Genomic DNA, 20682 nt, shown 5'->3' with positions numbered 1-20682 from the left:
GCTACTATTTCTGCTGTAAGAACAGATGGGAAACCCATGTGAAAACAGCAGCTTCCTTGGGAAGAAGAACCTCCACCCTATAATTGGAGAGAGAGAGAGAGAGAGAGAGGGGTTTTTTAGGTGCCTTAAGAGATTATTTTTTGATTGTGATCTTAATCTTACCCTCATCTGAAGAACCCATGGGAAGAAGGTATGGATGGTTATATGGTTTCACATGGGTTTATGCCAAGGCACACCAAAAACCAAAACTTTCATGATTGTAAAGGGAGACTTTAAAAAAAAAAAAAAAAAGGGATCACAATGCTTGTGGCTGCACGTGTCCCACATGCATGAGCTGGGGTCCATGATGTTTTGGGACCCACATTTGTTTTCACTAATTTTAATTGAAACCCTAGTGCATTACAATAATTCAAACCCTATGTGCCATTTTTGTGTGGTTTTGATCGACTCTTGAACAGGTTTTGAACTATTTGTGTTTTATTATTGTCTCATCATTATTTTGGGTTTCATGACTTTAAGTTGAGCAGGTGGCTTGTGCACTATATACAATGTTACTTTTTGAACATGTGAGAGCAAAACCCTCATCAAGAAAAGTTAAATGCAAAAGTTTCTTTTTTGATATTTTTTTTATCACACTAAAGCTAAATAAAAACTTCAAAGTCTAATTGTTTAAGCCAAATTAAAACCCATAACAACAAGCCCCAATTGCCATTTTTTTGGCCCAAGACTCCCTCTTGGGCCTCTTTCTTCTTATGAAAAAAAAAAAAAAAAATTCAAGACAAAATTTGACCAAAAGAACTTCAGTATTGAATCAGTGTTTCATTGTATTAAAAAAAAAACTCTAAAATTAAATCTCCAACATATATACTCTTTTTTTTCTTTTGTTCTTTTTATAAAGATTTCTTTTCCATCCAAAAAAAAAAAGGATTATAAAAACAATCGAGCCAACTGAGAAACCAACAAAAAAGCCAGCAGAAGAACAACAAAAGGAGAGAACCAGGTAATTATTCCAAATCCTTCTTCATATTGATATTGATCAGCTTCTGAATCAGAGAAGACCTTCTTCCCCTCAGCAACATTGATATGAACATTTCTTCCTTGCTGCTCATCACCATTAGCCGATCTTATATGAGACAAAATGTGAGGAAACACCTTCTCGCAGGACTCTTCTCCAATCAACAAATCCGAATGCCCAAAACCCTCCACAACAACCCTCTCATGCCTAAACCCTGGCTGGTGCAGCTTCATGTATTTATGAGCAAGAAAAGAAGTCTGAGGTGTCACAAGGAGAGGCCGCCCGCCAGATATATAGAGTGTTGGGAGAGCCATTCTTTGTGGGTGGATCAAATAGGAGTTGCTGCCATTGCTGTCAACTATAAAACCTGAGTTGCATATCTTTCTGAGGTGAGGAAATGCTGCCATTGGAAGCCTTGTTGAGCTTTCCTTGTTCAACCACTGGTGCACTGTTGGACTTATGTTTTCGTGCCAGAATGCGTTCCCAAATATGCCGGAGACAACCTCACATTCACTGCAGCTGCATCTCTCGTACCGCGGTATCAGGTGGGCTATCAGTTTCAGGAGCCTATGCCGTGAGCTCACTGGTGGTGATGTTGATGTTTCCACAAGAGGAAGTGTCTTGTTATTTCCAAGTATCAACATTGATATCTGCATATACATACATTTATATAAATTATAGAGAATTAGATAATCATCCTTCGTTAAGTACATTACCAAATCTAACACCTGAACTTTGAGTTTGAGAGAGAGAGAGAGAGGGGCTCACTGGGAGCAGAGGAAGCCGCATTTTGACAGTGGACAAAGCATTAAGCTTGAAGAACATGGAAGAGTTGGTGCAAGACAGAGAAGCTATATGGCTAGCAGAGACATGACCTCCCATGAGAGCTATGTGTATGGCTAAGCCTCCAACACAGTGTGCAACTACATGCACCTTTACGTTTGGTCCGAGCAATTCAAGCATCTTATTAATGGCTGCAAATTATTGATTCAGAAAAGTGGAAGCAATTAGAAATTAAATGCTCAAGAAATATAACTGTATATGATTGACCTGTGCTCTTTTAATTACCAACAGGGATATCAAATCTTCCAACATCTTCAAGGGTAAAAGTGTTCGAAGGATTCAGAACATGCAGCCTTGATTGTAACAGCCATGTTTCATGCCCTTCTTCAATCAAAGTTCTGACCAAGTCATTTGGCTCTGTTGGCAGCCAGTAACTCTCAACAGCATATCCATTAACAAGGAGAATTGGGTTTCGTTGTTCATGTGATCCTCTAAGTTTTGACAAACTTTGCTGGCACTTCCATTGCCTGCAACTGATAACCACTCCATCTTCTGCATGCATACATACATGTGAGTTTTCGGGCTTCTAATTTCAATTGAACTCAAATTTTTGCGACGTACACGTACCTGTTTTTATATCGTGAAGAGTGCTGCTTGGATAAGAATATTTATGCTCACAATCTGACAGATTAAAGTGCTCTTGGCTCCCTCGAGGTACCTGCAACAAATAGGTTCTGAAGAGAGTCCCTAAGAGGAGGCTTAAGAACTTTCCTTTCTTGTTTCCTTCAAAGCTGACGAGGCTCTTAAGAAGCTCCATCATGGAAATACTAAGCTCCCCTTTTAAAATCACCTTGTCATGATCTTGATCCTTTGAGCTTTTCTCGGCAACTTTTTCAAATGTCACATGCAGTGTGGTAGCTTCCCTCCATGCATATGATGCAAGGAGATAAGGATTCATTATCTTTCTCCCCTCTAGAATATATCTGCATGCCAGAATTAACATATACGATCAGGTTGAATTTTTTTGTCAAAATGTATGGTTCAAACTCGCATTGTAGCAACATAAGTCTAACAAGAGAATATTACTCTTCATATATACCTTGAACCGGTAGATGCCACAAGATGAAGATGATAACGCATATAGTGTGTGTACGGAGTTCTGGAATCTACTTCACACAAATTTACATCCCCGTCTATGATATGTAAATTATCCTTCTCAAAGCCTCTAAATTCTACATGCCCTCCAACTTTCCCTCTTAGAAGGGGATGAGAGTTCCCATGAATATTAGTACCCAAGTTCCATTCAATATCAGAGTCCTTCTGGTCCTCACCATGAGGGTTCATCTTCATTTTGAGAAAAGCTGTGCATGGCATGCCCCCAACATGACCTCTCATGGTTTCTTTAAACGTGACAACCGATCTCCGGCCATTATCTATAGTCTTAGTCTTCTCAGTGAAGGAATCTGGATCTTGAACACCTCCAAGATAATTAGTACCTTCTCTCCTGATCTTGTACTCCAAAACATCCTGCACAAGGTGCCTACTTATGTGCTCAGCTGCAGTGGCAATAGTAAAAGATGGGTTGATGCCAATGGAACATGGGATCAAAGAAGCATCACACACGTAGAGGCCTGGATGCACCGTGGCCAGAGGGTCGAAAACCTGCCCTTTGGGGTTGCAAACACCATGTGAAGGACCTGATGATGATGCATTGCACCCACCTAAAAGATGGACTGCTGTGCTCCGGTATTTTGACATGAAGAGAACTCCTCCAAGTTTCTGAGTGAGCTTTTGAAAGACTTTGATTTTTCGTGGGAGAAGGGGATCACGAGGTGGGATAAAGCTGATTTTGTTGGTGCCCTTCTCTAACATGATCTTGCCATCACTCTCATCATGTCCCAATGCAAGAAGAGCCACTGCTTGAGTTGCTTTAAAACCCATTGCAAGTTTTATCTTGTCTAAAATCCCATGAAAAAACCAATATCCACCAGGCCATCCATAGGTTAAAATTCCTTTGAATAGAAGGTGCGGATAAGCTCTTGGAAGTATAGCACTCTGTATGTGGATCACAAGGGGAAATTAACCAAATATTGATTTAATCTAGATTTTTCACGACACACGAGAAAACATAATTAATAATTATCATGTGGCACAAAATGAGGTGACTAAAAGCACTATTAGTACTTAATAGTAATAACTAACCGTCACGGTTCCACATGTGTGACGGATGTCAGTGACTATTAACATTGTTTTCTTGTAGTGTGGCTAAAATATTAATACTAGCAACCAAAAGACAATAAATAAAGTATAAACTAAGAAGTCTCCAAACCTGGATTGTAAAACCCATTGATGAAGTATAAGATGTTGAGATGGAGGGTCCTGGCCTTGCTTGAAATGGAATCTTAAAGAGTTCCTTCTTATCTAGTCCATAACCATTCAATGGCGTCGAGCTTCCCGTGAGATAAGCAACATTATTTCCATTGCAGCTGAACCCTGAGCCAAGAGCTTCTGAAACTCTCAGCCCTCTCATTTGTGACTGAAACAGAATCTCAGTCGTGCCAAAAACTCCCCCTAAAAAAAAACACATCTATAATTAAAATCTTCCATGGAGACCAAAATGTCCACAAGTTATACGTGGTACTTTTGGAGAAATTATAGAATAGTACATTACTACGACATCAGCATATGATACTTCCTTTCAAAATTTGCCACATGTCTCATTTAAAAGAAAATTAAAAATACTTGTACAGCTGGACTTTGACCTCCAATTTCACCCTTTAAAATAACATTAAAAATAAAATAAAATAAAATAATGCTCAAGCCAATCTTGGCGGTAACCCTACCCTGTCTTCTTCTTTTTGTTTTTTTTATCGACAGTATCATTGAATCCATCCACCTTTTATACAGTCCACCCTCCATCTCTCTCTCCCTTTCCCTCATCAGCTACCACTTTATTTTATAGTTAGTTTTAAATTCACATCCCAAAAGAACTTCTTAGGGTCTTTACTTCAATTTGCTTTTCTATAGAGTTTTTTCCTCATGGTAATCCTCAGAGTGTGATGGTTAGAATACAAAGTAATAAGAAATTGGAACATGAGGTTTTGAGGCGAGGGAGACGGCTCCATGGAGAAACTGAAGGATTGGGAGAAGATGAAAGAAGTTCAGAAACGATACACATATGAAGAGTTGGGTGCCTTGGTGGGGATCTTGTACTTGCTCGGCCGATGGAGAAATTTGTGCTGTTTGTGAGTGTTAGAATCCGAGATTCGAGGGTGGCGTTGCTGTAGAGAAGCAGCATGTCTGAGGAGTTGAAGCCATTGAACACAAAATCCACAACCAAAGTTGATTGGAGAGATAGAATTGCGGGTAGTAAAATTAGCAGGAGGAGAGGTTTGGGATGTGGGTTTGTTTCCTTCATTGTATAAAAGCAAAGGAAGCTGAAAAAGGAAAAGGGAGGAATAAACGGAGATGGGGGGTGGAGGAGTACTCCCAGTTGAAGGATTTTTTATTTTTTATTTTCTAATTTTCTAATTTTATTCCAAAAGGTAAAATTGGAAGTCAAACTCCAATTGAATAAATAGTTTTAATTTTCTTTTAAATATGACACATAACAAATTTTGATTATAAGTATCATATACTAACGTGGTAATACTGTACTACTCTATAATCTCTCATCCTTTTGTTATTTCTTACCCGATAGGATTACAAAATCGGATGTCACGTAATCAATCTCATTCAAATAAACACGCCATCTTCTCTTTCTTCTGCCACTTTGGCCGTCATCGTCATACGTGTTTCTAATCACATACTGCACTTGGCATTGAGTTTTAACAGTGCATCCAGCCTGCTTCACAAGAAGTTAACATTTGTATTGGTTTTAGTGGTTAACTATAAACCTCTCTTGACATCCTAAATATTAATTAATGCATATATAGGGTCATCACTGAGACGAGCCGGCCTAACTCGAAAATTAGGCACATATCGGCTTCATTAGAGCTTGCAGCCATCAAGGCCGGGTCAAGCCTAAAAACCCTAGTTAGGCTGATTTTTGGAAAAGAAAAAAAAACTTACTTATAACAGGTATAGCATTGTTTTGCTATCCTCGGCCAATAACACAATGACACGTGGAAAATTATCCTGCGTGTCATTGCGTTATTGGTCGAAAATAGCAAAAAGTGATATCCTCGTTACATATGAGAGTTTCTCTCTGATTTCTGGGCCTAAATATATTTTTATTGTACCTGTAGAACGAATTTTAAAGGAAGAGAAGCAGAAGAATTTTAATGGAAAATGGTGGCTCTAGATACCATGTAGAAACAGATTCTTTTCATATCTGAATAAACACTATTACATGGATTTTATACAAGCTGCAATGGTCTGGGAGTTATAGCCAAACTGTAATAGACAACTAGGCAATTATGGGTATTAACAATTATAACAGAAATCTCCTTAATTTGCTTTAACTGTCATGAATATGAATATGAAGAGTCTCTAATAGTACCAAACAAAAAAAATTCAATATCATATAAGGGGATGATTATAGATAAGACATGCCTGGATTGCTGAAAGTAGATAAGTTTTGTCGTTAGAAGCTTTGGCATTATAAGGACATCCAGAAAGACAATTTCCACAGGCCAAGCAGCTACCCATCTCTTGAAGTTTCGAAGTTTCAGTGTTTCCTGGACGTTGATCTTCAAAGTCAAAATTCACAGTCAGCTTTACAGAAGTCTCAGAAGTTTCTCCAACCTCTTCTTTAATGGCGATGTCTTCCAAGGCCTGCCCAACAGAAAACTTCACAGGAACACTTTGTATTTTGAGCATGGCTGCAGCAGAAGCCTCACAATGATCCCAGTTCTTCTCCCAGTCGTTTGGCCATTTTAGATGTCGTCTGGCCCGAACTGGCGTTGGCATCATAACTCCTGCGTTCACCAGTGAGCCTCCACCAAGCCCACAACCCACTACTGCTACAGAATCATTTTGCTCGTATACCTACACATACGACATGTTTTGTTCAGGCTATTGATTTTCAACTTCATTTGTTGACTGCCCCGTAAGCACGTTTTTATTATGGTAGCTGAAATAGTAATTGTGGAAAATGGAAACCTGAAATATTTAAGGAAATACCTACACATGCTATTGAGAATAAAACAGTAATTGTGGAAAATGGAAACCTGAAATATTTAAGGAAACACATGTACGGACCTGGATTAGTGCATCCTTGGATCCAAAGCTAAGGCCTAGGTTCCGGCTCTCCATCCTCAAAGATGACAACAACTTGAAGCTGTCAGTTGGGAAATCTTCAGATTCCCATCTGCGGCCTTTCTCAAGTAGACAAACCCTTATGCCTGCAGCTGCCATGGACAACCTACAAGCAACAACAGAACCACCGTAGCCGGACCCCACAACCACCGCATCATACCCTTCCTCTTCCCCATCACCACCAAAACCTCGTTGTAACTTCTCCATTTTCTTATAGTTCCTTCCAGGTCACTCAACCATATGCACCAGTTAAGCTTTCTGCATTTTCTTCTTTTAGCATAACCCTGCAGCCTATATATACATTCAACAAATTGTATAGTCTCTACTTGAGGCAAACTGGTCCTTTATTTTTTCCTAGTGCATACTTACGCGTTATTGACCATTCTCATTAAATTCAGGGTCATGTTTTCTTTCTTTCTTTCCGTCTTTTTTTTAATCCCTGCAAGTCATCATATGACTTTAAGCTATAGTATATATTACCGTTATTGAGCCAAAAAAAATTACTTGATAGGATATCACTCATTTCAAATATGGGAAATGCTAACGAGACTTGTTCAAAAAAGAGCTTATACATGCATGCAGGGGTTGGAGCTAGAATAATAAAGTTAGGGGGGCCGAAATAGAAAATACAAGTATATAAAATACTTAAGTATTCAATAATTACATGTTTAGAGCTAAATATTTCTAATTTGTTTTAGAGGGAACTTTAACTTAAGTTTATTACAAATTTTATATGTTATATAATATAATAAAGGAGAGATAAAAAAATTGGGGGGCCCGGGGCCACTGCATGCATGGATTTGTTGTCACCTTTGCTCAATGAACATGAGGTATCAACAAACAAATACATGTAGAGACTCTTTTTTGAGTAAGTCCGGTTAGTATTTCTCTCATCGTACAAAATTGGTTTCACAAAATTATCCACAGTTTCTTAATTCTTTGGATGAAATCTACTAGTTTTGATAGCTACTGATGGTTGATTTTTGCTTGCAAATGTCTGTTCCAACTAGTTTGGTTTCTTCTGACTTTTGGGTCATCAGTCGTGATGGAAGCTTATACGTTGAACTCTTCCTATTTGTTGGGCTAATCAAAATTTGTTGACATTTTCATGGCTTTAATTAATAAAGATTGGATAGCTAGCTAAAGAATATCTAACCCAACCGCTACTAACATTTTTTATTTATGCAGAACCAAAATTTTTGACAAATAAGGAAAATTTTACAAAAACTATGAGCCTCTGATTTCCCACTTTGGTTGTCTGAAACAGTCTTATAGGACATTTGAACAACTTATGGACCACTAGAAAAAGGGGAAAAGATCCAAGTTAGTGGGGCTTCAAGGGCAGCCTATCACTTTGCATCAAATGTTGGTAGAATTCTGTAATAACCATTTGATCAAATTGGTTAGCCGCTGGATCATATTGGTTAGTTTGATACAACGGTTAAAAGATAGGGTCTCATCTATGACCCTTATAAGTCCCTCACTATAGAACGACTCTCTCAAATGTTGAATGGATAAAGTTAAATTGGTTATGAACTTACGATAATGACCACCATCCATGTACCTTTCTTAGAAACTCATGATGTGAAGCAGCACCCACCTTACAAATTGGTTTCCAGTAATTTGAGGTTACCCAGCCTAATGCCAAATTAGTTGGGCAAGAAATAAAGACTAATGGCTAACCAAGCTAATTGGAAACTTCAATTGGTTTTTTTATTTTATTGTTCAAACAACTTCTATTGGTTAAGCCCAATTAAAACCCATGACAAGCTCCTTTGGCAACCCATTACCCAATCTAGAATTTTTTATTCAACACCTATATATGCCATGTGGCAAACAGTAGCCAAGTTTATATCATATATACTTCCAAAATTGCTTCTCCAATCCAAGTTCCAACATATCATCAGAAGCAAATGGAAGGTGTGAAAAAAAGAATAATATGTGTTTGATGTGCAAATTTCACAGACAAACAAATTTATATTACATCTTCTTCTCTTTCTCTCACCTGCCAGAAAGTTGCCATTGAAATCTTTCTCAACACCAACTTGCTTGAACCTGAAGGATATAATAATCTAAAGAAAGCTGAAGTTGAACACAAATAAATAAGTAACCAAAGGGATAGTGTTTTTTTTTTCTGGGGCAGTCCCTAAAAGAAAAAGGGGGGCTGCCCTGTGGCACTCAATTGAAAATACAGCCACCAACTTTCTATACGCATAGCCTACTACTAATACTATGTTGTTTCTCTTCGAGAAAAGATGAGAGAGAGAGAGAGAGAGAGAGAGGTGGCTTTTATGTACCCAAAATGAATGCCTGTATTTCAGCCCAACTAGACACTGTATAAAGAACACCAGACAATGGTTTCCACCAATTAGAGGCACAATCTTGATCAGCAAGTTCTCTCTGCCTCTTCACCAAGCCAGAGAACAATGGGACAAAGGAAACACCAAAATGATCACCTAGTCTCCTTAGGCTTGAACTTGAACCAACAACAATGCCTATATCTGCTTCAAGCAGGCACAGCAAGTCACCCACTGAGCCTCCAATGTAAACTGTCAAGTGTTTATTGCCTTCGCTCCTGCGGTCGATTAGGACGTCGTTGAAGACTTGAAGCTTCTCCATGGGAGACTCCATCTTCTTTACAATTTCACCAGTTGTGACAGATTCTTGATAAACCAACTCATTTGAATGTACATTCAAGACATTCAAATCTCCTGCACAATTAAAAATATTAGATATCAATTGAATATACCACTTTTAAAATAAATAAATAAATGTGTACAAGGTATTTCCAAAAAGCATACCTGAAGAGAAAGCTGATACAATGAGGTCATTACACCAGCAATATGAAAGCACATGAACATCAGTTTTCAGATTTTCATTCTTCACAATCTTCTGAAAGAAGCTTCTGCAACCATCTTGCAGAATGAGGCTCTGGCCAGCCCTTTTTATATCCTCCACATTTAAACCCTTCAACACTCCTGACTGAACCACCCTTTCATTTGCCTTTCTCTCAAACTCCACGAGTTGTTCAAGCGCGCTACACAGACGTTCATAATCGAATTCTTCCACTGCAAGATTTTAGGAACATAACGTTTAATTTCATGCTAAGCATCAACCAAAATCAAGTCTTAATAATTAGTTTTGATCAAACCTCTCTCACTGGCCAAAATGCTTTCTACACATTGCTCAAATTGTTCAGTGTATTGGGTTGAAAGAACATCCCATGTGCTCCTTAAATCTGCTGATGGCATCCGAGCAAGTTGGGTTTGATCAGATCCATCCATATCAGCCTTTGGTGCTGTTATGATTGCAATCTCAGCCAATATGGCAGCAGAATCAAAAGCAGTGCATGCCAAATCAAAGTCACAAAGTATCGTAAGATGGCGTTTGCTAAAGTCATGCACCCGAGACAAAGGAACTACAGATTGGTGATCAGAAATTGGTTGAGCAGCAATAAAATCTACTTGAAGCTTCATAGCTTGATGATAGAGCTTCTCTATAATCTCAAGCTCCTCACCAGTCAAAGAAACACTAAGTTTATCTAGCATGTCTTCATTTTGCAGGGCTATTTCCTGAAATAAATACTCTTGTTTGGTCATTAACAACTTTTTAAAACAAAGGGTATCAGAAAACACTTTGATTTATAATCAGAAAGACCTTGAAAACTTGAGACGAATAATTTTCTATCCAGCTTTTGTAAATGTGAGTGCTATCTTGATCAGGACTTATAATGCCCTGGATCTCTGTACTGATGAAGGCATAGAGTCTCATACAAGGCGCCAGAGCAGCAAGTGTATATGCAGCAACTTTGGTCTTTTCGAAAGGGGTTGCGATTTTGTCCAGAACCGATCTTTCTCCTTCAATTTTCCCTGATGCTGTTGCAAGCAAGAAATCTGTGTATTTGGTTGTTGCAATGTCTTTAGAAATGTCCTCATTTGGGAATTCAAAACCCCATTCCTGCATAATATGTTCATTTCATTCAAACTACATGTACTGAAACCAGAACTAACTGACATGAATTATGAACACAAAAATGGAGCTAAAAGTAGCAGAGATTACAATAAACAAGTCAAATTATTGTGAACAGTTATGGTATATATTATAATTGATGAATATCTGGTGATGAATATGATGATTAATTATGAGGCAATAGTATTATTAGTGACCATGATCATGGTTATTATATATAATGATGAACACCATGATTCATGCAGCTATTATTGCAGAACAACAACATTAATCAATCCATATGATAAGTTTTTAAAAGGAAAAATACAAAGAAATAAAAACTGATATGATGAGCTAAGCCTGAAGAGACTAATTGTCCACTAATTACGGAAACAAAACAGAGTCTTAATCTTAATATACGGTTGCATTTCTGGAAAAGAAACTATAACAAAACAATTCAAAATTTTCCCTTAATTTCTGTGCAAGTTTTCTCGGCAGCCAAACAGAATCTAAGAAAATTAGCTCTGTGTCAAGCAAACATATATACATTGTAAACAAACAAGAAAACAAGGGAGGAAAGTCAACAGAGAGAGAAAGAGACGAGAATCTATTGACTTACTCGGACAAATGTGTCGTGAATTTCAAGCCTGCCAACGGCACGTTTTCTCAAATCGCGTAAACCATTCTTGTCGTCCTCATCATCTGCACAATCTTCCGCCAATTCATATCTGAGAAAAATAAACAAAACCCATTACTCAGCTTGGGTGTATCTATCAAAATGATCAATATGGGTGTATTTATATGCTTTGAACATACGCGAGAACGAAGGCTTTGAGAAAATGGAGGTCCTGAGAGATGAAATGGCGAAAGGTAGTTTCAGAGTGCAGAGTAGCAGAGGCTAAGCCAACGAAGAAGGGAGTGTAGAGAGAGAAAACAGAGTCGTCTCTGAACTTGAACCACAGCCGTCTGGCTAGGCCACTTTCGTCTATGGCCATATTCTCTACCAGCTCTAGACTTCTTCTTCTTCTACGTACGATTTGGACTGAGCAACAAAGTATACTAACATAAACAGAGACGAGAGAGAAAGAGAAAGAGAAAGAGAGAGAAAAAGGGGAAAGTTTGGTGGAATTGGATTGTTTCGTTGTTGTTTGATTGTTGAAGTTTGATTTGTTTGTGTGTATTTGTGTGTATATATATTTATATAGCTATAGGTGGTCTGTGGGCAGTCCAATATTGCGGGAGAAATAAGGCAATGTCTCGTAGCCGCCGGGTCAACTTAGAAACATCTTCAACATGGGAAGCCCCCTCTTTTTGTTGGCTTCATCCCTTGCGTCATCATCTTTTTCCTACAAATATTAATTTTATTTTACCCTCTTTTCTTTTTAACATAATCCATTATGTGTGGATCATAAATTTATTGGACCATGTATTATACATATATATACTTTATACAAGCGATATTGATGAAGCGGAAAATCAAACCTAGAACCTTGAGTGCAGAGTTAAATATTCTTAATGATTTGAGCTAAAAGTCCCTTACTATTATATATTTGTTAAATGCTTAATATTTCATTTGTTTTTCAAGTTTGGAACCTTTTAATCATGGTTCTGTTGATTGTTTGGATTTCTCATAAGTAGCTGCAGCAAGTTTGACCAAATATATATATATATATAATGGTGTTCATCATAGTAAACACACTGGTGTCTCTCTTGAGTAGGAAGTAATGCTCTACATGATCATAAGTTGGGCTACAATCTAATCTAACCACAAAACCTTTTCCTCTCTTCTTTCGATACTTTTTTTTTCTTTTTAGTGAATTTGCGACCTCTTTTATAATTGAAAAGAAAAATACCACTATAATAAGGAGCTAATTAAATGCATGGCAGCATCAATATTATACGACAATACAGTAATGTGGGTCTCATCATCCGTACGGCTATAGCCCTCCATTGTATCCCAAAATCGTGGTTACAATAAGTGCTCCAATACTTCTACCCATGTGTGGCACCTTCTCCACTACACAACATTTTACAAGATGGCCATAGGACAGTAGTAGCAATGGAAGTTTTCAATTTTGGCGTTGTGACATGTTCACGTGGAAATGTGGCACACTAGCACTCCTTTAAATTATAACCCACCTAAATGTTCATAAAGTTGTACAACTTGCATTTTGTATTTGATTGTCTAAAAGGATGTTACGACCAGTCGCATACATCTTTTACCTGATTCTAACTATTCACAATGCATCGATGATTAGAATCAGTACAAAATTAATCCGAATGCGTAAGCGACTGAGTCTAACAATGCTATGATGAGCCAATGCCGCCATGGTTCAAAATGACCACTTCCCTTGATTTCATCTGCCAAAAAGCAACCGCCGAAATCAATGTGTTACGCGGTAATGTTTGGGGCCATCTGACTTTGACTTATCAAAAGGGGAAGGGGCTCCAGTTGAGGAAGAGTCGGAGTAAGAGAGACCCTAGTCATGATTCACGGTCACATGATGAACAAACTAAATTGTTCTTTTCGTTCAATTTTCAACGGTTTGGATTGGATTGCAGCATCATCTTTTATTACCAACCAACAAACTCTCTCTTGTCGGCCTCTGAGTTGGAAATAGTCTATGCCCATGAAAATATGTAATTATCTACAATTTTTTTTTAAAAAAGTTAACAATATATTTTTGTTTTTATTTTTAAAATTATGAGATTGCATTCATAATTCAGTCAAAATGAACATATGCTAAACGTGTTTATTTGTCGCATATTATATAATTCCCAAAATTTCACTCCATTTATCACTGTACAGTGAGTGTTGCAGATGTTCAACAAGTTTGATGCCTCAATTTTTACATGTTGAAAACTCGAAAAATGTGTATTTGATAGAGAGATGGTTTCATTTTCAGCTCTCTTTGTTTTCTTATTGTAAAACAATTATGGAAAAGTCGTGGGAGAGTGGAAACTAGAGCCGTAGACGACACACTAGGATGATTAGGCTATCAAACATCAAATAAATCTCTAACAAGTAGGCATGGATTGTAAATGATTTGGCTGATGCTGATATCATAGGATCATATGGAATTTATCCAAAATCATATTAAATACAACAATAATTAGATTGATTTCAATCATTAAGCTAATCATATCAAAACAATGCTTAATTTGGAGACTGTAATGATGCGGATAAACATTGGAATTCTCTTTGTTGTTGAATTCTAAGTGTGCAGATGTGGGTTAGATATATTGGTTAGGACAGTGAGTCCGCTCCTTTGTACCCAAATTTTGAATCCCCTTCATGTAAATTAGATTAATTTAAAGTGGCCTGAACTATCATTTGTAAAAAAATTAAAAAAAAAATTAATTTAAAAAAAAAAAAAAAAGAAAGAGAACACACACATATTATTCTCAAAAGTCAAAACCAAAGACCATGCATTGACAATTTTACATGCAAAAATCCAAAAACAAAGAGGCCAAGAAATTGGGTTAAACTGTATAGGACTTGTAATATTGGGCTGTTTGGTTGTGACCAAACCAACAAGGCTCAACTGGTGCCAGACAATTATTGGACTTAGACCCAAAGAAGCAGAAGATGCCACGTGTCGGGTTGTAGAAATTTGCCGGGTATTCATGGGCCACATGCACAGTCACAACAACATACCAGAATGTAGCAAGTGCCAATCTCTCTCTTCCGTATATCCATCCACCAATCCTTTGAAAAGCTGAGAACGTACTGAGAGTGAATGGCTGTCCTTGTTACACACCACTCTATCCCCAAACCACAATTATACTCTCCTTTTTAACACTCTTTGAGTCTCTAGTATATCTTCTTCTCTCTCTCTGTCTCTCTCTTTCTGTGCTTGTGCAATGGCAACCCTGCAGTCACTTGCATTCTCCTCTCCAGTCTCACACTGTCTGCAGCAACCACGCCTTCATTCTGGTACTCTTTTTGGCTTCTTTTCTGCATGTGGTGTTATTTAATTTCAAGCAGTACACTACTGTGGTGAATGGTTTGATTTTTTATGTCATAATTTGACTTAGTGCATTAAGGTTTCTGGGTTATGCTTTTGGGAAATTATAGATGAAGGGACAAATGGGGTGAAATGATTTCATAAACCAAATTTATATTGCTAAACCATTCAGTTCAAATGAAATTACTAAATACATACTCAGTTCTGTGTTTTCTATATCAAAGCTCAACATTTGAATTCAGGTGTATCATCTCCACCTTTCCCAAACCCCAGAGACCATTAGGGCTCCTCAAGTATTTAATGAGAGAGAATTATTGATAAAAGTTAAAACTGAGACATGGATTCTGAAACATAGCCATAATACTAGCATAGATTATATGTGTTCTGATTGTGTAGGCTTGTTATCTTGGGCTGTCCATGGAAGTGCAAAGTCCACATTCAATGGTCAGTCTTTGCACTTGTCTCGTCCCCAATGGGCGCCAATAAGACGGTGTACTCAAGCATCTAGATCTATTACAATGATGGTCAAACCAAAAATTCAGTTTATCCAAGGAACTGATGAACAGACAATACCAGATGTGAAGCTAACTAAATCAAAAGATGGTACAAATGGCGTGGCTATATTTAAGTTTGAGCAACCTTCTGTTTTTGACTCCTCTGGTGAATTTGGTGACATCACTGGATTTTACATGATTGATGAAGAAGGTGTTCTTCAATCAGTTGATGTCAATGCCAAATTTGTCAATGGAAAGCCTGCAGGAATTGAAGCAAAGTATATTATGCGGACTACGAGAGATTGGGACAGATTCATGAGATTCATGGAACGCTATGCTAATGATAATGGCTTGCAATTCATCAAAAATTGAGGCAATGTGTCTTTCTCCTCCCTGTCATCTTGTCCATGTTGGCTTTCTACAAAGTCAAATGAAACTCGGGAATCTTATTAGTCCACACATGTAGTTTAATCTAAGTACAGCATGGTCCTTCTGATTCAACCAATTTTTCCGTTCTTATTGAGATTTATGTCAGTATTATGTATTTTGAGTTAGAGAGGTGAGAAAGATTGTGTTTCAAAGCCGTTTTTCTTTTAATTACTCTGTTGTGATTTGAAGAAATGATACGATGGTGACAGATTAAACAATTCAGTCTATGAAGGTGCAGACTTGTTAAGGTATTGATAACCTTGTAAGTTTGTATCTATATCTGCCTCGGATTTCATATTGTATTGGAAATTTCATAACATGTTCTGCTCAATTGAGGACATAGGTGATAGTAAACAGGGATCAGTATACTAGATAATGAGATTTATATATGTAAATTCATTTGACTAAAAGGAGGGTAACATGAATCTTTATCACTGCAGAAACATTTTAAGTAGAAAAAGTTCATAGTCCAAAGATTCCAAGCAGCATAGAAGACTAGTAGTTAATACAATAATAGCCTCTGCCTTTATCAGATTATAAAAGGGCATAGCTTGTATCTCTCGAGTTTTCTACCACACAAAGCCAGGATAAATATTCAACCTTAAATCTTCATAAATGTGAATCCAATGAGACAATAACAATGGATTTTTTGATTTCTAGAGTAGAACTACCATGACCACTCTGGTGCCATGATTGCAATCAGCCCCGTTACTTCCAAGTCACCGAGAACGGGCTTTTAACCCTGTTCAAGCTATTCTTAGAATTGACCCATGTCAACTGCCCTTGTGCAAAGCTCATTTTTGCTGTTCCTGCTCTGTTCCTTGATATAAACCGTACCCTGTAACTCAAACTCTGATTGCTGTCTGTGAATATTAACCTTTGAGGCTTAACTTTCACTTTAACTTCCTTAGGCGCCATTAGTTCCAGCGAGTAAATGGAATTAGGACTTCCCACGTTTGTTACTCGTCGTTTGATCATTTTACTTCTCATACCATGTTTGAAAGTTACTGAAATGGAGGGGTAATTGAGGTTGAAACCCCTGTTCATCTGCAGGATTTCACGGCAGCTAACGTTCCTGTGAGTGATAGTTAGAATTTCTGATTTTGTGTATCCAAGACTGCATAAATGAGTGACATACTCCTCTGGCCTGATGTCATAAATCAAGCCCGGGTCAATGGCTCTTTCAGGGTTTACATGTCCAGCACCAATTGCAAAAACTCCAGCTGGTTTGTCTCCATCCATTATCGGTTTTCCTGAATGATCAGTTACCGAAGCAGTTGTCATAACAGCAGATTTAATTGCCGCAGGGCTCCATTTGGGATGAGCTGAGCGTATAAGAGCAGCAATTCCACTGGCATGAGGACAGGCCATTGAAGTCCCCGACATGATAGTGAAATTTACTCTCCTAGAATCTTCTGGAAGGCCAGTGGGACCTAAGTTTTGAGGCCAAGCAGCAATGATGTTGACCCCTGGAGCAATCACATCTGGTTTGAGGATTGAAGGGTTAGAATAACTCGGTCCTCTAGCTGAGAACTGAGCTACCGCTGGTGCCCTGGATTTTCGTATGACTGTACCTCCAAATACAATTCTAGCTGTTGGTCTCCTTGTTGAGTTTATGTAAGCCTTCAAGTGAACTGACTCTTTGAAGCCAATCAGAGTTGCAGGCAAGACGTGGACATCAACAGAGTTCTCCTCTAGGTTTATCTCTGTATTTGCCAAAATCATTGCAGCTCCTCCAGCTTCCTTCACCACTTCACCTTTCTCCGCCCTTCCATTGACACCTCGGTCACAAACCACTATTTTGCCGCGGACTATTGCTCTTGGGAGAGACCCTCTGAAGCAATATTCACTTCCACTATTCTCACCGGTCACATAAACCAGTTCAAGCGCTTTCCCAGCTCTCATAAGATGGTTTCCTGGGTACATGGATTCTCCATAGAGGTATTTTCCATTCCCCATTTGAACTATGCCTGGAAATCTTCGGTCTAGTGTGCTGGCACCAATGGTAGCAATCCAAGGAGCTTCATTGGCAACTGAGCTTGGAATTGGACCATTGTTGCCTGCTGCACATACAACTGAAATTCCATGCTCCACTGCACGAAAACTGCCAATTGCAATGCTGTCATCGAAAAGTGGAACGGGGAAGCCACCTAGAGAGAGGGAGAGAATGTCAACTCCATCTCTAATTGCAACATCCATTGCAGCAAGGATATCAGAGCTATAACATCCATTAAGCCAGCAGACTTTGTACACTGCTACATGTGCTCCGGGAGCCATTCCTCGAGCCACACCAGCTGCATTGCCAAAAACACTTGCCATTCCGACAGAAGCACCCCCAGCTGTTGATGATGTATGAGTTCCATGCCCATGGGAATCACGCGGCGACACATACTCATGACCAACATCTTGTGAGTATGATGACACTGAAGCTACGCGATGACCTTCAGTGAAGAACCTGGCACCAATGAGTTTCTTGTTACAATTCGAAGAATTGAAGTTTTGCCCTTCTTGGCAAATCCCTCTCCACTTTCTGGGAACTGGTGGCATCCCACGATCGTCGAAGCTTGGATGCTCGGGCCAAACTCCTGTATCAAGCACCCCAATGATCGTGCCTCGACCAAATGCAGACTTGTGCCAAGCACCATCACTTGAAGCAGTGTTAAGCCCCAAGAACTTGTATGAATAAGTTGTGTGGATTTGGAGGCGGTGGTCAGGCCTAATTGCAATGACATCAGGCAGCATTTGCAAGGACTCAAGCTCAGATTCAGACAGCTGAGCAGCAAAGCCTTCCATGGCAGAATGGTAAGAGTAGAGAAGCCGAGAAGAAGCGTCTTCTTCAGAGGACACGGTTTGTTGAAGAAATGAGAGATGCCAACTAGGCTTAGTAGCAAAAGAAGAGCTGGTCACACCTTGTGGGTGGAGCTGAACAATGTAAGTCTGGAGAGTGTTTGCATGAAGGCAAACCGAGCAAAGGAATAGAATGGAAACGAAAAGATGCTTTTTGAAATCCATGGTAGAAAGTTAAGATGACAACAATGGCGCTTAGGCTGCAAATGTTCATGATTTGGAGGAAGAAGTCTAGGGTATTTGAAGGAGTTGGGGAGATGAGATCAATTGAGAACAGGGTTTGGGGTTTGGGAGGCATTTTCTCTCTGAGCTGAGAGAGAGTGCTCTGAGTTGAAATACAAAACTCGTGAAATTTAAGAGCTCTACATCACGAGGATCCTTGGTAGTGCTGAAGAGCTTGAGCTAAAGCTTTCACGGGAATTTATGGTTAAGCTTTAATTCATTTACTACCGAAGGCAGTTATGTGTTTTAAAAAAAATTCTATGAATCTTTGTTTCTCAATTTGGTGTTTGAATTTCAGTTGTCTTTTTGTTGTACTAAACTAGAGAACATAAATCTTGGTATCATTAAATGCTGATCTCTCTCTCGTGCTGCTCTGCATTTACCCACACGCTCTCTCTCTCTCCTCTGGATTTGCTCTCCATGGCTCCCTCCGCCGCATGCAGCTTGTGCATTACTGCCACCCTATTTTTATTAGAAAAAAAATTGACGTTATCACGTCCCATTTTGTTATTAATTCACTGATAATAATATAATTTATGGGTACGTAATGGATTCATAAAGTTATACTATAGAGTAAAATGATAACATTACGTGACAGATGGTGGTGTTGAAAATATTCTCTTGATTCTTACGATTTCCATTGCAGTATTAAATTAAATTACAATGAGGATTCACGTAGGATCCTTAAATTTGGAGATCAAATTATTTTACATGAAACATAGAAGGGAAGATTGAAAAACCAAATCGCAGTATTAGAGAAAGAGTGTCCAAAGTTTGCCAGCGCAATCGCGACCATATTTGGGCGTTACAATATGAACATATTCTCAGCAAATTTAAATTTTTTTAAAATATCACCAAAGGGTTGCATGTGATGAACATAAAAATAAATTACTTAACTAAGTTGGAGGATTAACTCTAATTTGTAGTTTGTCTATCCTACTAATGGACCGTTGCATTCAAACGATACTAACTCGATTATCATATTGAAATTAAATTACCGTTTAAATCTAAATTGGGACCAAAATCGAATTAAGAGTGGTCCAAACTCAATTTTAGCGGCGAAATTGTCGGGGAAAGAACATGAGTCGTAGAAAAGGAATGTCTTTGAATATGTACACACAGATGGCAGAAACCGAATAAGAAAGTTGCTGCTAGCTGTGTGTGGCTTGCATCAAACTGAGGAATGCCCTAAGAAAGCCAGACAAAATTATCATTGTTTTTCATGTAAGAGGGAGAAGCTGCCCTTTGGACCAAAACTCAAAGAAATTTTTGGGACTTGAAGAAGGTGGAGTTTGCATGCATAGAATAGAACAGAGAAATATAAATTCTGAAAGAGATGATGGGTTTGGTTTTGTTTGTCAATGTTGAACATCCTCATAGCTTCGTATCAGCTTAACTGTACAAGCTAGAAACACCTCTGGAATTAAGTCAAGGGAGGAAAAAGAAAGGAAGGATGGTGGAAATTGTCAAATGATGTATAATTAAACTAAACTAGGATATAGTAGACACTTTAGAGTCCATTAATAATTTAATACTAAGATATATACACCTCAATTTTTGGGAACCTTCTTTCAAGTCCTTTCTTTCCTTCTCATCTTTTGTCCCACATTCTCTTCATGCTCAGCTCTTTTCACAGTTGTTTTCAATTTCTTTACAGTCAATTGAATCATATATGGAAAGGGTAAATAAAGTTATACACAATTTGGTCAAACCTGCA

The 20682-nt window shown here is 38.3% G+C and overlaps 4 protein-coding genes across 4 annotated transcripts; 1 reads left to right on the top strand and 3 right to left on the bottom strand.

The window, feature by feature from the left end:
- Positions 1-927: 927 nt before the first annotated feature.
- LOC110771346 (uncharacterized) lies at positions 928-7264 on the bottom strand. The gene is made up of 9 exons (XM_021975636.2): positions 7001-7264; positions 6353-6787; positions 5492-5642; positions 4128-4369; positions 2898-3853; positions 2426-2781; positions 2084-2350; positions 1784-1989; positions 928-1665 (listed from the first exon to the last, which is right to left on the bottom strand). The coding sequence occupies exons 1-9, from the start codon at positions 7262-7264 to the stop codon at positions 928-930; spliced, it is 3615 nt and encodes a 1204-aa protein (XP_021831328.2).
- A 1714-nt stretch (positions 7265-8978) lies between these two features.
- LOC110771340 (bifunctional TH2 protein, mitochondrial-like) lies at positions 8979-12183 on the bottom strand. Its single transcript, XM_021975627.2, has 6 exons — positions 11822-12183; positions 11625-11733; positions 10715-11014; positions 10209-10629; positions 9859-10125; positions 8979-9768 (listed from the first exon to the last, which is right to left on the bottom strand). The coding sequence occupies exons 1-6, from the start codon at positions 11998-12000 to the stop codon at positions 9347-9349; spliced, it is 1698 nt and encodes a 565-aa protein (XP_021831319.2). The 5' UTR covers positions 12001-12183; the 3' UTR covers positions 8979-9346.
- A 2517-nt stretch (positions 12184-14700) lies between these two features.
- PSB28 (photosystem II reaction center PSB28 protein) lies at positions 14701-16121 on the top strand. The gene is made up of 2 exons (XM_021975628.2): positions 14701-14942; positions 15370-16121. The coding sequence occupies exons 1-2, from the start codon at positions 14870-14872 to the stop codon at positions 15837-15839; spliced, it is 543 nt and encodes a 180-aa protein (XP_021831320.1). The 5' UTR covers positions 14701-14869; the 3' UTR covers positions 15840-16121.
- A 251-nt stretch (positions 16122-16372) lies between these two features.
- SDD1 (Subtilase family protein) lies at positions 16373-19180 on the bottom strand. The gene has a single exon (XM_021975624.2). The coding sequence runs from the start codon at positions 18906-18908 to the stop codon at positions 16605-16607; it is 2304 nt and encodes a 767-aa protein (XP_021831316.2). The 5' UTR covers positions 18909-19180; the 3' UTR covers positions 16373-16604.
- Between the last annotated feature and the right edge of the window lie 1502 nt (positions 19181-20682).

The sequence above is a fragment of the Prunus avium genome, chromosome 8 (assembly GCF_965620075.1).
Source record: "Prunus avium chromosome 8, drPruAviu1.hap1.1, whole genome shotgun sequence".
NCBI lineage: Eukaryota > Viridiplantae > Streptophyta > Magnoliopsida > Rosales > Rosaceae > Prunus > Prunus avium.
This window is presented reverse-complemented; position numbering and strand designations above follow the sequence as displayed.

What these genes read in the sequence shown, in the direction of transcription:
- LOC110771346 (XM_021975636.2), bottom strand. Translation starts at nt 7,264, where the DNA reads ATGGAGAAGTTACAACGAGGTTTTGGTGGTGATGGGGAAGAGGAAGGG. An exon ending in CCAAGGATGCACTAATCCAG is followed by an intron (nt 6,788 to 7,000) that starts GTCCGTACATGT and finishes TCGTATGTGTAG; the next exon opens with GTATACGAGCAAAATGATTC. An exon ending in TCTTCACGATATAAAAACAG is followed by an intron (nt 2,351 to 2,425) that starts GTACGTGTACGT and finishes GTATGCATGCAG; the next exon opens with AAGATGGAGTGGTTATCAGT.
- LOC110771340 (XM_021975627.2), bottom strand. Translation starts at nt 12,000, where the DNA reads ATGGCCATAGACGAAAGTGGCCTAGCCAGACGGCTGTGGTTCAAGTTC. An exon ending in CTCAAAGCCTTCGTTCTCGC is followed by an intron (nt 11,734 to 11,821) that starts GTATGTTCAAAG and finishes TATTTTTCTCAG; the next exon opens with ATATGAATTGGCGGAAGATT. An exon ending in CATTTTGGCCAGTGAGAGAG is followed by an intron (nt 10,126 to 10,208) that starts GTTTGATCAAAA and finishes AAAATCTTGCAG; the next exon opens with TGGAAGAATTCGATTATGAA.
- PSB28 (XM_021975628.2), top strand. Translation starts at nt 14,870, where the DNA reads ATGGCAACCCTGCAGTCACTTGCATTCTCCTCTCCAGTCTCACACTGT. An exon ending in GCAACCACGCCTTCATTCTG is followed by an intron (nt 14,943 to 15,369) that starts GTACTCTTTTTG and finishes CTGATTGTGTAG; the next exon opens with GCTTGTTATCTTGGGCTGTC.
- SDD1 (XM_021975624.2), bottom strand. Translation starts at nt 18,908, where the DNA reads ATGGATTTCAAAAAGCATCTTTTCGTTTCCATTCTATTCCTTTGCTCG.